This window comes from Catharus ustulatus, chromosome 2 (assembly GCF_009819885.2).
Source record: "Catharus ustulatus isolate bCatUst1 chromosome 2, bCatUst1.pri.v2, whole genome shotgun sequence".
NCBI lineage: Eukaryota > Metazoa > Chordata > Aves > Passeriformes > Turdidae > Catharus > Catharus ustulatus.
The window spans coordinates 29,562,992-29,578,536 of NC_046222.1; the positions used below are offsets into that span (position 1 = coordinate 29,562,992).

Sequence of the window (15,545 nt, forward strand, 5' to 3'; positions counted from 1 at the left end):
AGGCGCACCGGACTATAAGGTGTACAGTAATTTCACGAATACAAGCCGCACCAATTTGACCAAAATTTTGGTGGAAACCCGGAAGTGCGGCTAATATTCCGGGGCGGCTAATCTATTAACAAAATTCTAAAAGCTGCCAACACGGAAGTGAGAGCCCGCGGCAGCCCCAAGCCAAGCTGGAGCCCGGCCGGCCCCGGCAGAGGTGGGAAAGCCTGGCAGAGGCGGGGCCAGCAGTGTGGGGGCGGGCGGCAGAGCCTGAGCCAGCAGGGCGGGGCAGGGAGGGCGGCAGAGCCTGAGCCAGCATGGCGGGGGAGCCCGGGAGAACTGGGGCTAGCAGTGCAGGGGAGCATGGCAGAAGCAGGAAGGCCGGCGGGTGGGGCTGCCTGGCAGCGGGGGAAGCCCAGCATAATCGGGGCCAGCAGCGTGGGGGAGCCCGGCGGTGCGGGGGCCTGCAGTGCCGGCCAGGGCGAGGAAACGCGGCGGCGGTGCAGACGGGAGGGGGCGGCCGGCGAGCCTGGTGGCGGCGGCGGCAGCCCTGCCGGCGGGGCGAGCGAAAGCGGCGCTCGCGAAGCGCCGCCGCTCGCGAGCGAAGCGCCGCCGCGGCGAGCGAGCGAAGCGCCGCCGCCGCGAGCGAGCGAAGCGCCGCCGCGGCGAGCGAGCGAAGCGCCGCCGCCGCTCGCGAGCGAAGCGCCGCCGCCGCTCGCGAGCGAAGCGCCGCCGCGGCGAGCGAGCGAAGCGCCGCCGCCGCTCGCGAGCGAAGCGCCGCCGCGGCGAGCGAGCGAAGCGCCGCCGCCGCTCGCGAGCAAAGCGCCGCCGCGGCGAGCGAGCGAAGCGCCGCCGCCGCTCGCGAGCGAAGCGCCGCCGCCGCTCGCGAGCGAAAGCGCCGCGGGGCGGGCGCGGCGCTCGCGAGGCGCGGCGCGGGGCGAGCGAAAGCGGCAGCGGGGCGGGCGGCGAGCCCGGCGGCGGCAGCCCTGCCAGCCGGGCGAGCGAACGCGGCAGCGGGGCGGTGCTGACGGGAGAGGGGGGCCAGCGAGCCCGGCGGCGGCGGCAGCACCAGCCGGCCAGCCCCGCCGAGCCGTGGCGCTGAGCTGGGCCACCCGGCCCCGTCGGCAACCATGAGCGGGCCGAGCCTTCCTGGCCCCGCCCCGAGCCAGTAAAGCCCGCTATGCCGCGATCCTGTTACTAATTGGCCAATTTGTGAAAGCTGCGCACGGATTCTCGCGACGAACGAAAGTGCGGCTAATATTCGGGGTGCGGCTTATCTATTGACAAAGACAGCAACATTGTCGAGGCACCGGGGGTGCGGCTTATAATCCGTGCGGCTTGTATTCGTGAAACTACTGTACATTTTTTTTGCAACGAGGATCCGCTGCCGGCTCCCCCCGCGTAGTTGCTGGCTGCAGCCCCGCCTCCACCCGGCTGCCGCAGCCCTGCCGGCTCCTCCTGCGACTCGCGGTTCACACTTCCGGGTTGGCAAATTTCTGCACTTTGTCCATATATAAGGTGCACCAGACTATAAGGCGCACTTCCGGGTTCGGGTCAAAATTTTAGTCAAAAGGGTGCGCCTTATAGTCGTGAAATTACTGCACTTATTGTCTTTCAACCTCCCTGTTGTTCCCCAGTGAAAGCAAGAAAAACTCAAAACTAGAAGTGGAGAAGACAGAACTTGTTGATTACCCTATGACAGTGAGGCATGCCATTCTCAAGCCGACAACCTTTCTGTTGGTATCCAAGGGTCCAGAGCACAGCTTGTAAAACCATTCCAGACTATAAAACAGGTATTCATTCTAGATTTTGCTTAATACCAGAGCCTAGCAATGCCTATACAAAGCTCTCTTCCTCTTACAAAGAAACTACAGTAATTTCACGACCATAAGGCGCACCGGACTATAAGGCGCATCCCCCGGGAGTTGGTAAATTTTGCAACTTTGCAGATCAGATAAGGCGCACCGGACTATAAGGCGCACTTTTTTTTTTTTTTTTTTTAAGCAAGGCTCCGCCCCCAGCTCCCCCCGCGCAGTTGCTGGCCAAGGCCCCGCCCCAACCCGGCAGCCATTGGCCCCCGGGCCTGCCTGTATCCGCCATTCCGTGCGGCATCCCCAGGGCCAGGGAACGCCTGCCGCCACTCCGTGCGGCGTCCCCGGGACCGGAAAAGGCCTGCCGCCGCTCCGTGCGGCGTCCCCGGGGCCGGAGAAAGCCCTCCGCCGCTCCGTGCGGTGTCCCCAGGGCCGGGGAATGCCTGCTGCCACTCCGTGCGGCGTCCCCAGGGCCCCGCTGCTCCGGAGTTCCCTGGTGCTCCGGGTGCCCCCATGTCGGCGGGCTTGCCCCGCGCCGCCACTGCCCTGCCGCCCATCCCTCGCTCGGCTCAGCGCACTGCGGCCCCGTCGGCCCCTATCGGGCTGTGGCCCCGCTGCCTCCAGCACCGCAGCCCCGCTGGCTGCGCCTGCCCCTATCAGCTGTGGTGCCGCTGCCCCCAGCACTGTGGTCCCGTCGGCCCCTATCAGGCTGTGGCCCCGCTGCCGCCAGCACCGCAGCCCCGCTGGTTGCGCCTGCCCCTATCAGCTGTGGCGCCGCTGCCCCCAGCACTGTGGTCCCGTCGGCTCAGGCCGCTGCGCACAACAAAGTTACAAAGTAGTAACACCTCCCTGCCCGCGCTGCTCCCGGTACCTGGGGCACCCAGGGCTGCCCCCTGCCTTCCTGCCCTTGCTGCTCCCCATGCCAGGGGCTGCCCGGGGCCGCCCCCCGCCTTCCAGTCCATGCTGCTGCCTGTGCCTGGGGCCGCCAGGGGCCACGCCCCGCCTTCCAGCCCGCACTGCTCCCTGTGCCTAGGGCAGCCCGGGGCCGCCCCCCGCCTTCCAGCCCACGCTGCTCCCTGTGCCTAGGGCCGCCGCGGGCCACGCCCCGCCTTCCAGCCCGCACTGCTCCCTGTGCCTAGGGCAGCCCGGGGCCGCCCCCCGCCTTCCAGCCCGCGCTGCTCCCGGTGCCTGGGGCCGCCCCCTGCCTTCCAGCCTGCGCTGTTCCCTGTGCCTAGGGCCGCCGGGGGCCACGCCCCGCCTTCCAGCCCGCACTGCTCCCTGTGCCTAGGGCAGCCCGGGGCCGCCCTCTGCCTTCCAGCCCACGCTGCTCCCTGTGCCTGGGACTGCCCACGGCTGCCCCACCATGGCTACTCGGCGCTCCCGCGGCACCGCCCCCCCTCGCGGCTCTCACTTCCCGGGTGGAAAATTTTGCAACTTTGTAGATCAGATAAGGCGCACCGGACTATAAGGCGCACTTCCGGGTTTAGGGAAAAATTTTAGTCATAAGGGTGCGCCTTATAGTCGTGAAATTACTGTACTTGGAAAACTGTCAAGAGAAAGAGAATTGATGATCTGGCCCAGAGCGGCCGAAACATTTCATCAGTCTTGTCCACTGATCACATCACACCACAGACTTCTAAAAGTGCACAGGTACAGGCACCACACCAGGACTAAAAAACAATCCTACTGTATCTAGGACCTGTTTGTTACCTTTTCCTCAGCACATTTTAAAGCACTTGGGAAGAAGTCATGTGCTTCACAGTACCAGCATTTTTCTAGAAAGACTCTTGATGCTGATCTCATTTTCCAAAGAAAAAGCTAATTCTAGGAAGATGTCAGGGAAGATTAACAAAGAACTGACGATGAATCCAGACAAAACTGAAGTGACATTACTCATGAAGGAAAGTGCTTCACAGGAGTGGGTTAGATGCTGTCCCCTACAGGTGCAAGCATTCTTCCAGCAGCACAATGCAAAGCACCAAGGACTCTGGCAGACTAATCCTAAGGACAGACATCGAAGATCTGAAAGTATTGCCATAATTAGCAAAAGCCTCACACTTTTTCTTAAAAAACCCCAAACCCTAGTCACAGAGATTCTTGCACCACTTTCACAGCAGCCTGCTAGTTCACGTATAGAGATGATATAGCAGTGAAACAGCTGCCATTTGCTGGAGCAGGCATCTCTACATTTAGTAGAGAATGGGATGAGCTGCAGTATATCTATCAAGGTTTATGCTCCAACACCTTCAAGGCCTTACTGTCTTTATCACCACACTAGGAGTCAAGAATTACAAATACTAGACACCTGCCCAGATGCTCATGACAGCTCACAGAGCTCAAAAACAAAGCTTAAAAAAATAATTAAATTTGACAAAATAATCCTAGACTTTAGGAACTGGGTATTAAAATAAAAAAAACCCACACTGATTAATGTAGTACAACTCCTTCCAGGAATCCGAGCACATTATTCTCAGTGCCTCATCATGGGAATCGGTAAAATACAAACGTAGTCATATGAATGCCAAAATCAACTCCTCCTCCAGCCTGAGAAGGAAGCAGGAGTAGATGAACCTCACAGTCTTAATTTAGCTAGCATATGTCTGCATACTGTAGTGATGGGAACTACTGAAATCATCCTGCAGAATATAGAAGGATCCCATTATTCCTCAGTTTTAACTTGTGAATCTATTCATATGCATATTATAGAGAAATGATTTTACTACGTTTCACAAAGGTTGTCTCTCCTACAGCTCCAAGAGATGATTGTGCTTTCCTTTATTTTTCCAACAATCATTTTTAGTTCCAAACTTGCACATGGAATGCATCATCCAAAAAGCAGATCTCAAGAAGGGCAGAACTACTCCTTGGTGGTCTTCAATAAATCTCAATTTAGCTCTCTCACACCTAAGCACTGATCAGAGGAAGGCCTGCTTGGGGTGGGAGCTGCTGGAACAGGTACCACACTCAGACTAAACATAAAGAAATCTTAAAGATAAAGAAATTACATGTTCCGACATATATACTCATCTGTTTTTTCCCCGCAAAGACTTTTTCATGAGCTGTTACACAGACTATGTGGGTCCATAAAGTTTCTGCTGAGTCACTCCACCTGGTCTTGGGCATTTTTTTCAAACTTACAAGTAAACAAGGAACTATAATTAAAGCCCTGCTTCAGCTTTAATTCTAGTGTTCACTGCCAATTGTGTCCCCTGTAAATACATATTTAACAACCTAATTAGCAACCCAGACTGTAAGCAGCTTGAGTAGTGTGGAACTGTGGCTATGGCCCAAAATAAATGGTGGGATTACAAATAGCAAGCTACCTAACACTCCCACCCTTCCTCACCATACGCTGATTATATTTTCAAAGTGGAAGAACTGGGACATTGGCTAAGACAAAAAGGCTGATTCAAGCTCTAGTTTTGCACCCATTTAACTATGTTGATTAAAAATGTAAGCGTTAAAAAAATGCTATAGTTAAAACTGAAAAAAATGCCTGAGGTGGGTGCACAGATTCTGTGTTGATGCCTTCATTTCCTATGGCTTAATTCCAGAAAGATAACTAAATCCGTACCAAAACAAAGAGCATCTAGGATGATGAAAGAAAAACTATTTGATATGGGATCCTGGGCACATTATAGGGAGGTGAGAAGACCTAGGGATCATCTTCTATTTCTGTTTCAATTTGGCTACTACTTTGCCTCTTATTTATCTTAATCATCTGTCAGAAACCCCTATCACTGAATCACCATAAGTGCTCCTGCTTCCCAACAAGGACAGACCATCACATTTACTCCTTACCACTTTCTGCTCTATCTGGTTCCCACCTTTTCTGAAACACCCACACTGCTTGTCCTCAGGTTCAAGGATTCCTTCCTACCATAGCTCTCCCCTCCCCACCACTCCTAAACTCAAGCCACATCCCTCCAAGCTCAGAAACCCAACCTCAGGGCTCAGAACTCTCCTCCCTCTTATCTGACACACTCAGGGTTCAGAAACACCATTGTATTTAATTCAGAAATACGTTTTCCCCCTTGTTTTGTTTGGAATGCTGAGATAGGAGGAAATCACATGGAATGGGGCAATACACACGGGAGCAGACACTATCACCACAGCTCACTTCCTGCTCTGCGTGTCTCCAGTTTGTAGTCTTTACACTGGACAGACTGGAGTCCTAACTGAGGAGCACCCAGATGCACCAGGACTCTGAGCAACACCAGAAGTACTCCAGCTGCATCAGACAGCACTGCACTCTGTAGTACACCAGCCTCACTACCTAGCTGTGCCATCAAGGATATGGTTTAGCCTCCAAAACATCCTGGTCATTAACTAACCTAGTAATGTTAACAACCATATATTCAGCTGTCCACTAAAAGGAAATCCTTAGTTTTGGGTCAACCCATCAGCTTGCAAATATTCCTGACCAGCAAGAAAATTCAATTCTTTCTGCAGCTTAAAGATTCTCTACTCAAGGACTCTTGGTACAAGGCAGAGATCTCTTCTTCCCCATGTAACCCTCTGAAGGGTTAAATACATCCCCATCTCCACGCAGTATTACAGTCAAGGTTTAACCCTACTCCCCACCTGTATGTCTTGCCATCCTTGTGCTGATCCTCATCATCCTCGTTTGTCAGCACAAAGGGGTCGCTCATCTCTGGTAGACCCGACTCCTGCAATCGTTTCTTCTTCCGGCCCCGGGGTGGTTTGGGGGCAACTCCACTGCCCCCACCACCTTCAGTGAGGGTGGTTGTCCCTTTCTTGGACAGGTCTGGAACCACCTGCAGGGCTGCCTGGGAGCCAGGGGGTAGCGCAGAGACAATCATGGGAGCTGAGATGGGAAAGGTTTGGGCAGAGGCGGCTGTGGTCACCAGAGAACCTGATGGGGAAGTTATCACCAGACCAGGACCTGTAAATAAAAGAAGGTGGAGGAAGTCAGTTATTACATCTCAAATTATGTCCAACCTCTTTATCCCACAGAAGCACCTACTTTTGACTACAACACAAACAGAAGGGTAACTTCCCCTCCCAAAGCATTCCCAGTCTCAACTGTTGGAAGTCAAAGTTCCGTAAAGAAGGTGGATGTATGAAGTGTCTAGAGATTCACAGTGCAACCACACTAAGGCACCAACTCCACGCCATCAGTAAAACTAGGAATAATCCACAGGTCAATAAGGATTCTCCAGAACCTCGTGTTTCCCCATCCCAGAGTCCCTTTTGTATGCTGCCGAAGCCTTTGGAGTGTCCTACCTGCTGTCATGAGCCCAGCAGACTGCACTGGTACCACGGTGATGTTCTGAGTCACAGGGGCTTGGCTGTGTGGTGTCAGCTGCTCTGGCTTGGTGTCCGAGTCCATGGAGATACCAGTGGGCAGGGCCACAGAGGTGGGGACTGTCAGCAAGGCAGGGTAGTGGGGGGGAGCCAGGCTGCAGCCCTTCTCTGTGGGCAATAGCTGCTCCTTCATCTTGTTAATGAACATGGTGTTCTCGATCTAAACAGGGAGAAGGACAGGTTTTAGCACATCCTGGCATAGCCCTGCCCAGCATTTGGCCGAGCAAGAAATGCAACAGAAACACTCATCGTGCATAAACTTCTAACAGAAAGCAAGACCAACATAACAGGTTGGAAGATCTTACCTGTCCCGAGACGGTGGGCACTGCTGGCCAGAAGTATGGGGAGGAGTTGAAATGAGATTCTTCCATCCTAGCTGGGCACAGGGGGCAGGAAGAAGTGGGAAGGGAAAAGGAATGGAGGATAAGGAAGACATACAGACAGACAGACACAAAGACCCCATTAAACCCAAAGAGACTCCACCATGGAACTGACTCAGTCTAATGCTGTGACAGCTCCTTAATTACCCCCATCTTTCTTGAGCAACTTCTCCCCTCTTTCAAGCTATCTGCCCAAATAAAAAATATATTTTCAAGAGAAAAAGGTGCCTGTTATTCCCATGGGCATGGGTCCATATGAAATGCCCCTTGCCCAGTAGTCCTCTATGCAAAAAACAGGACAGACTAGAAACCCAGAACACATCCAAATTTTCCCAATTATCATCCACCCAAGTACATGGCATAAATGAAGTCTGTGCATCTGCAACCAGGCAAATAGAGATGAAAACCGTTTTTCACCATCACAGATAGTCCGACCCCACAGGCAATGAAAAGTTTGTACCTTTCCTGTCCCTCCACCCCAGTTCAACACTAAAGACCCAGATGCAGCAAAGGGACATTAGCATTATGTTACACAGGAAGAAAGACAGGCAGAGAGAGGGAAATAGACTTGCCCAAGATAACAGACAGCCACAGCAGACCAAGAAGTCAAACTCAGGGCTCCTAACTTCCTGCTGGTCAGCCCAGCCCCACTCTTGAAAGAAACACAGAAGTCTCACTCAATATTCCTGCTCTCCTCCAACGAGACTAAGCAGTAGGAAAATAACCTGATTCCCCTGTTCCTGAGATACCCTATTTCCAAGTGAGATCATGTCATGGCTCTCTCTGCTCATTTCCTTCCCATCTTTGGGACAAGATTCTGTAGGACTCTGTCCCCAGCCAAGCACGCACTGCTCCATCTCAACTCTCCCTGCATTCATAGAACCAGTCAGACACCAAAAGAGTGTCTCCTGAACACAGAGGTATGATCTCTTTGGACCACCTGACTGAAGAAGCACTTTCCTTTCTAATCCTTACGTTCCTCTGTGAGTGGACAAAGTTTGTTACACTTGCAAAAACACTGTTCAAAACTTTAAAAAATTAACAAAACAGTATTTACTGAAGCAGAAGATGCATGTATTCCTAAACAAATATAGCAAAAGTGGTAGGTAGAAACCACGCTCAGAATACATCTGGCGGAGAGTGCAACCACTGTAGGTTTTTCATGAAGCTACCTGCAAACTGTCCCACTCACATTTCTGTTATAGTCTCACAGTAGTCTTATAATTAAACAATACTGTTTCTGAAGGGTCTATCTCAATCATCACGGGAACTCAGGAGCATGCCCCCAATAGAATGAAGCACACTACAGAAGTATATTAGGACAGAATAAATGCATGTGGAATTGCTGTGTGTGAGCCAAAATGCAAAGACAATTTTCTTCTATGTGGAGAAGCAGTATTTAAATTACCCAATAATTTTGTTTTTACGAATTGCTCATGCAACAGCAAGGCCAAGTACTCCTGCCTCACTCACTCACTGCAAATCAACCAATAAACACACTTAAGGATAAATTATTTACCTTATGTTGGTGGCATGCAGTCAGACTGCTCGCTGCCTGACCGAATTACTCTGGATTTACTCTGCTGTGATTCAATCAGAGGCTGATGGGGCAAGACTCTTACCTTCCTTCCTCTACTTTCTTTTCTGAGCCAAATTAATTATTAAGTACACTGCCCACAGCACTGCCCTATGCATGCAACGCCTAATTACATGACTTTTTTCTTCCACAGGATGGACACACACGAGGAGATAACACATCCTTGGCAATTGAGCACCACCTGAATCAAGAGGGGTATTTTGTTTGGAACTTCCAAGTTTGAGATTTTTTGCTTGGTTTTGGTTTTGTTTTTAAAATAAATAAGCTGTTATTTGCTTAGCTTCCACATCAAAAACAGCAAAGCGAACCTTACTCTCCAAAAACAAAGTCTCATATAATACTCAGATGCATTTTCAAAAGAAAAGTTTCAAAGAAACTTTGTAGTTGTCCAAGACTCCCTCGGATGCAACTGCAAACTTCAAGAGTTAAAACAGAAAGATGCCAATTTAAGCAAAAAAACTCACAACAGTTTTCTTATTTAAAAAGTAATGAAAGGTAAGTCTATTTCCAGATTCCAAAATCCAGACTAGAAGAGGCCAGGGCACTCAGTGGCCACTTGCCTCCATCTTGTCTTCTACCAGAACTTCAGAGAGAATCTAACTTTTGTTTCCTCAGTTTATGAAGTGTACAAGTCAAATATGGTACTTACTGACTCTTCAAAGGATGGCTACACTGATTTCATTAGACTCCCTTAGAATCCACCTCCCTATGCAAAACTCTTCATGCCTGAGCATATAATCTATCAGGCCTCAAACTTCTGGCTTGAAAGGCTGAAGTATGATGGAGTCATAAGAATGTGGAAGAAAAGGAGAAATGGTGTAAAAGTTGAAGCTTTCATGCAATTTCACTAGCAAGCCAGTCTTCCAAAGGCAGAAAACAAAGGTAAGATTCCTCCACCAACCTACTGTCCTAGTACCCAGAGCTGTCCCTCCCTTACCCCATTTTTAGGCTGAAAGGGTATTTTGAAAACATGCACCCCTATTGGCAGCCCCCACTTAGCCACTGCTCACACTTACTTTACCAGAACTCTGCACGTAACCCTTCCAATTGCTCTATAACTACCAGACATGGGCTGGAGCTTCAACCCTGCACCACAGCACGCTCCCACTGCAGGGCCTTCATCATCCCAGCTTCCACAAACAGGCCAGAGATGGGACCTTCTTCCTATTCACCAGTCTAGTATCAGACAGATGTCAACGTACCCTCCTGATATAAACCAAAAACACTTTCTGTGTACAGACCACAAATGCACATACACCAAATAAACAACCGAGTGAACCAGAGAACTCACAAGGAACAAGGGATCTGGAGTTTAGATCTCAGAGAAACTTCACAGATTTACATACTTAACGTGCTGGATTTATACTTCTTGGTAGGTCATCACTTTAATCATAAACAGACAGATAAAAGCACGTGCAAGTATACGGTGAGGTAGAGGCTGTTTCTGGAAGGCACAATCAAGGTTGGATATGCAGGTCTTTATTCAGAGGTTGACTTTTAACACGTTTCTTTATACTCCAGATGCCTGGCTTTTATTTCCTATTCGCACTGAGTTTTCAGTCAACAGAAGGCCCTGAGTGTAATGCTCAGGAACAATTTAGACTGTTGTTTTATGTCTGCCCAAGAGCTTTGTTCAATGACAAGGAGCTTATAGCCTTAATTGCTGCAAAATACTAAGGCTGCTAAAAGCCACACAGGCTGTTAGATCAAAAGCAAAAACGCTTCCTTGGAAATCACAAGCACCAAAAAGTTCAAACGCTGCTACACCTTTAGAACAAGTGCATTTGAACACATATCAGGAATATCCCAAATGTACCTGACAAAGTCCTAGATCCCAAACCCACACACTAGAGACAGAACTTTGGTGCCATTCCCCGACACTTGTTTAGCCTCCACCCCGACCGGGTGAGCCTCTGTTGGAACAGGTGCCTGTCAGAGGGCATATCCTGCGCCTCAGCTGCTTCCAGGCGGTCAATCCCTTCTCCCACACCCTGGCGTTCAAATGCCTTCATGCCCCCAACTCCGGAACCCGCGGCCCATCCCATCTCCTCCCATCCCGCAGCAGCCCCCAGGGCAGGGCGGGGGTCACTCACGCAGCTCCGGGAGCTCCTTACCCCTCTCACTCTCCCTCCTCTTGCATTTCTCCTCCTTCCAGGCCCGGCTCTGCAAATAAACCGCCTCGGTTACCGGGGCGCCCGGGGCCCCGCATGGTAGCGGGCGGCGCTCCGCAGGCCGGGGCACCCCGACCACATGCGGGGCAGGCGCTTCCCCGTGGGGCCCGGACCCACCTCCCCCCGCGGCGGACGATGGCGAGGCCGGTCCGGAGCGCGGCTCCCCCGTGGCGGAGCCCCCGACACTGGGACAGACGGGCGAACAGACAGACAGACAGCCCGCCCTCCTCCATTTCCGCTTCCGGATTGCCCCGGCCCCGGAAGTCCCGCTTCCCGGCCTCCCGCCCGCGGTCCCGCCGCCCCGCACATTACCGGGCTCCCCCCCAGCGGCGGCCCTAGCCCGGCTCCGGCGGCGGCGGCCTCCTCACCGGAAAGACAGCGGGGAGGAGCTTCCGGGTCAGGGGGCGGACCGCGCCTCGGCGCTTCCGGGTCGTCGAGAGGAGCGGAACGGCGCCATCAGCGGTTTCGCTTGAAAACGGGGTGGTGGAGCGGCGGCGGCGGCCCGGGGGAGGCTTCCCGGGGCGGGGGCACCGGCGAGGCGGCCGCGGCCGGGGGTCGGGCGCGCGCGCGCGCTTACCGGAAGCGCGGAGGGCGCCGGCGCGCGGGAGAGCCCGGGCTGGCGGAAGTGGCTGTGGCGGGCGGGCGCGCGGCGGCCGCGAGCCCGGCCGGCAGGGCCGCTTCCGGTCTCGCGGCGTCACGTGACGTGAGCGGGTGGGCGGGGGGAGAGAGGGGCGGTCGCCCTCATGAATATTCATGATCCGCCGTGAATAACTAAGTTGGCCGCCGCTGCCGCCTCTGGGTCGGCGTGGGATGAGGCTAGTCCAGGGTTCTCCCGAACGCTGTGCCTGCCAGCGCCTGGGACAGTCCCGGCACGCCGCAGTAATCTAGAGGAGTTGTCCCAAAGTTTGGCTGCCAGCGCCTGGGGTGGTCCCAGCCCGCGCTGGCTCCAGTGTTTCCTGGCACGCTGTTAAATGTGTTTGTCCTGCTAAGCCAACAGAAAGGGCTTCCCGCGAGCTGGTTTTGTGCTAGAATGGGCAAATTGGACCATCTTGTTCACTGTCGGGGGAAGACCAGGCGTGGAGAGGAACAGGGCAATCCTTTTCCCGCAGCCGGAGGCTCCGTGTAACCTCACCCAAACACCAATTGGTTTTGTATTTGTGACCGTGGACAACTTGACCCCAGAGGGGGCTGCAACTCGCCCTCGCTCTCAGTCAGTTACTGGGAATTCAGTTTCACAGATTCAGCCCACCCAAGTTTCGTCTGGCAGTTTCCCGCTGCCTCCCGTGCGCTGGCGCTGCCGGGCGCGTTGCTGTGCAGGGGGAGGAGCTCCGGGCACAGCGAGGCTGCTGCTGCCGGAGACGTCGCGGAGCCGCTTCACGACATGGCTAAAAGCCGAGCTGGCTGGTCAGCCGCACACCAAAGTGCACACAGTCCACAGAATCACCAAGCCGTGATGGCTGTTGCTGCTGTGCTCTGCCTTAGACACTTCAGGATAAGATGCAATTCGTTCCGCTACTCGTAGCAGGGTTAACTTTGGCGCTGGGCCCACCTCTCAGGTCAGGTTAGGTTACCTTCCTCACCTGTGGTGTTGAACGCCGGGCGTTCGGTGAGCTGTTTCAGTGCTCTGACTTGAGAGAAACCTTTTTTTAATTGTTGTGTGAGTTTTCTGCCAGCTTGGCATGCTGGAACAGCTTTTCCGAGCCAGCATGAGTAAGAGGGTGGGACCAGGGAGAGCACAAGCACAGCAGCCGGCGGTTAGATTGGCTCGGGCGATCGTGAAACCGCAACATCCGGAGCAGTGGGCAGAGGGAAATCGCCCGTCGGCTCCGACCACAGCGCCTGTCGTTCCCCAGGACGTGCTGAGGTATTGGTCATCGCAGGTGATACCAAACTTCCTCCTGGGAGGAGTCGGGATTAACTCTGCGTTCCTCAGCAGGAGACACATGAAGGCAATTGTTGATTTATTTAAATAAAAGGAGTTGGCAGCCTAATCAGTTTGGAAATTAATTTCCTTGTTAATTTGGAGGTTTTGACTTGCTCATGAATATTCACAAATGCTCATCTTGTGTTTTTTTCTCTTTCTCTCTATGCAATTTATTTTTGTGATTGTCAGATCACCTCTGAAGGTGACATTTCTCTCTGCATTCTGCAACGCAGCAAATGTATTCAGTCTTATGCTTTGGAAGAGGAACTCCAGCCTGGCACTGACATCTCTTTTATTTCTCTCATCTTTGCCAGAGAGTCCTTTATACCCTCCTTCCTCCCTGCATGCTGCCTAGGAAGAAATAGGACTGAGTCTCCTTGAAGAGGGCTGGCCTGGACTTGATAACTGGGAGTACTTGTCAGAATGCCCTATACTTGGCAAGGGAAATTGTCACTCGAGGATTGGGACAAAGTGGTTAATTTTTCTTAGGGTGCGTGGAGTTTTCTGCTCCCCCTCCCACCCCGCATTGCTGCGCACCCTTCACCAGCACGTGAGGCAGCGTGACTAACATCTGCCACAGACACTTGATTTGTCTTATCTCTTTTCCTTCGGAGGAGGCAGACTTGGAGAAACACGGGTGTGTGTCTCTGGAGAGTACAGCTGATCTCTTTACCTTCTTTCCCAGCTCCCTTTTGCCTCCCTTTACTTATCCTGACAGCCCTTGCTCTTTTCCACACCAGGGAAGAGTATCCTGGTTGTCACTGGGGATTTCTCCCTGGTGAGACGTGCCCATGTCCCACATGCGTGTATTTAGGGCTTCTAGGATTTCATAACACTGACCAGCTGGGCTCAGCTAAGGAGTGTGGTGAATAAAAAAACCTATGTAACACCATCGGGGCAGGAGGAGTAGTGTGGGGTGAAGAGGTGCCCTCCTTAAACTGTGATCGTGCATGGAAATAGGCTTGGCTGAGAGTGGGCCCCACAGCAAGTAACATGATGTGTGTAGTGGAAACCCCCAGGCCCAGCCCAGTCTCCAGATGAGCACATTTCTTTAGAAAGGCCAGCTTCGGTACAGCCTCCATCTGTCCAACTTGCTCGGAGCTATGTGAGGAGGGGTGGCCAGGCTGCACCAGCCATGGGGTTCACCCAGTGGCACCACTAGCCCAGGCTGGGAGCTGGGCAGGGAGTAACAGAGAGGCTCACAACTCTGCAGCGAGGAAATAAACCAGCAGCAATGCAAAGCTACTGCAGGAGGTAACGGAGCTCTGGAGCAGGCAGTAGGTGGAGGTTAGTGAGGCCTCCCTCCCGGGAGCAGAAGCATGTGAATAACACAGCCGGGTTCCCACCTCCTGCTGAGGGCACCAGCTCCTGACAAGCTCAGAAAAGGTATGGAGAAAGCCAGCCGGTTACCAGGACAGTTGCTCTCTCACAACTTTTGTAACAACTTCTGCTGTGCAGCTTTGGCCCTGGAGGGTGGTAAAAACACACCTCCACGCTGGCTGCCTGTTCCATCTCCCATCCTTGTTGCCTCCTCCACAATCACATCTGACTGTCACGTTCCCACCTCAAGCGCTTTCCTTCTCTTTTTACTCTCCTGATTTGTCAATTTCTCTCTTTCTTCACCACCCCAACAAAAAGCATCCACCCCTGGCGCCCTTAGTTATGATTAGAGACCATCATCCCACGGTGCCACTGTACTCTCTGTGCTTAAACACCTTTTGTTTGCTGTCTGTGTGTAAACTGCACTGCTCACGGTGGCTGTTCTGGTAATACAGGTGTTATTTTATGTCACAGGATCCTGCCTGGCTGGCTTCTAGGGCTGGTAGACCTGGCCTGATGTGTTCATTAAGCAGGCTCAAGTGGTACCTGAATTTGTTAGGAGTACTGACCAGTAGGCAGAGATGGACAGATACACTTGGAAGGTGTGATGATGTAGTGACACACATTTTAAGGATGGTGTCTGTTCATTCTCACCCAAATTGTTAGCTGTTTGTAGGACAATATTTGGTTTATCCCGCAGCTGATATTTTAATCCTGAGGGTACATTTCTCATTGTCCTCACTCTTTTCAGGGAACTGACATCTCTTTGGTGATCGGCTGATTAAATCCCCTGGCAGCACACAGCAGAGAGCATTTCAGCATGTTGTTCTTGGTTGGGTTTTTTTTTCTTTTTTTCTTTTTTTTTTTTTTTTTTTTTAATTCCTGCTGCATGGAAATACATTGCATTTTTCCCTGCTTGGTAACTTTTCTGCTTAGTGTTGTTGAAGCTTTTAGAAGTACATGGTAATGGAGAGTTATAGATGCATGTTATCCTGCACACGCTTGGTTGCCTGAATCATTTAATTATAG

The 15,545-nt window shown here is 52.5% G+C and overlaps 1 protein-coding gene across 10 annotated transcripts in view; it reads right to left on the minus strand.

Annotated features, from left to right (window-relative positions):
* Nucleotides 1–11,807, minus strand: part of ZNF384 (zinc finger protein 384) — a 29,945-nt gene extending 18,138 nt beyond the window's left edge. For 2 of the 10 annotated variants that reach the window (XM_033052653.2, XM_033052643.2), the window contains exons 1-6: nt 11,585–11,807; nt 11,216–11,264; nt 10,118–10,307; nt 7,430–7,496; nt 7,044–7,284; nt 6,381–6,702 (exon numbers count right to left, since the gene is read on the minus strand). In XM_033052653.2, coding sequence (XP_032908544.1) covers nt 6,381–6,702; nt 7,044–7,284; nt 7,430–7,496; nt 10,118–10,170 — 683 coding nt within the window. In that variant the 5' untranslated portion in view covers nt 10,171–10,307; nt 11,216–11,264; nt 11,585–11,807. Of the gene's footprint in view, nt 1–6,380; nt 6,703–7,043; nt 7,285–7,429; nt 7,501–10,117; nt 10,308–11,215; nt 11,265–11,389; nt 11,480–11,584 lie in introns of those variants that run through there. The other 8 variants (XM_033052644.2, XM_042779030.1, XM_033052645.2 and 5 more) reach the window with 8 other exon arrangements.
* Nucleotides 11,808–15,545: the final 3,738 nt, after the last annotated feature.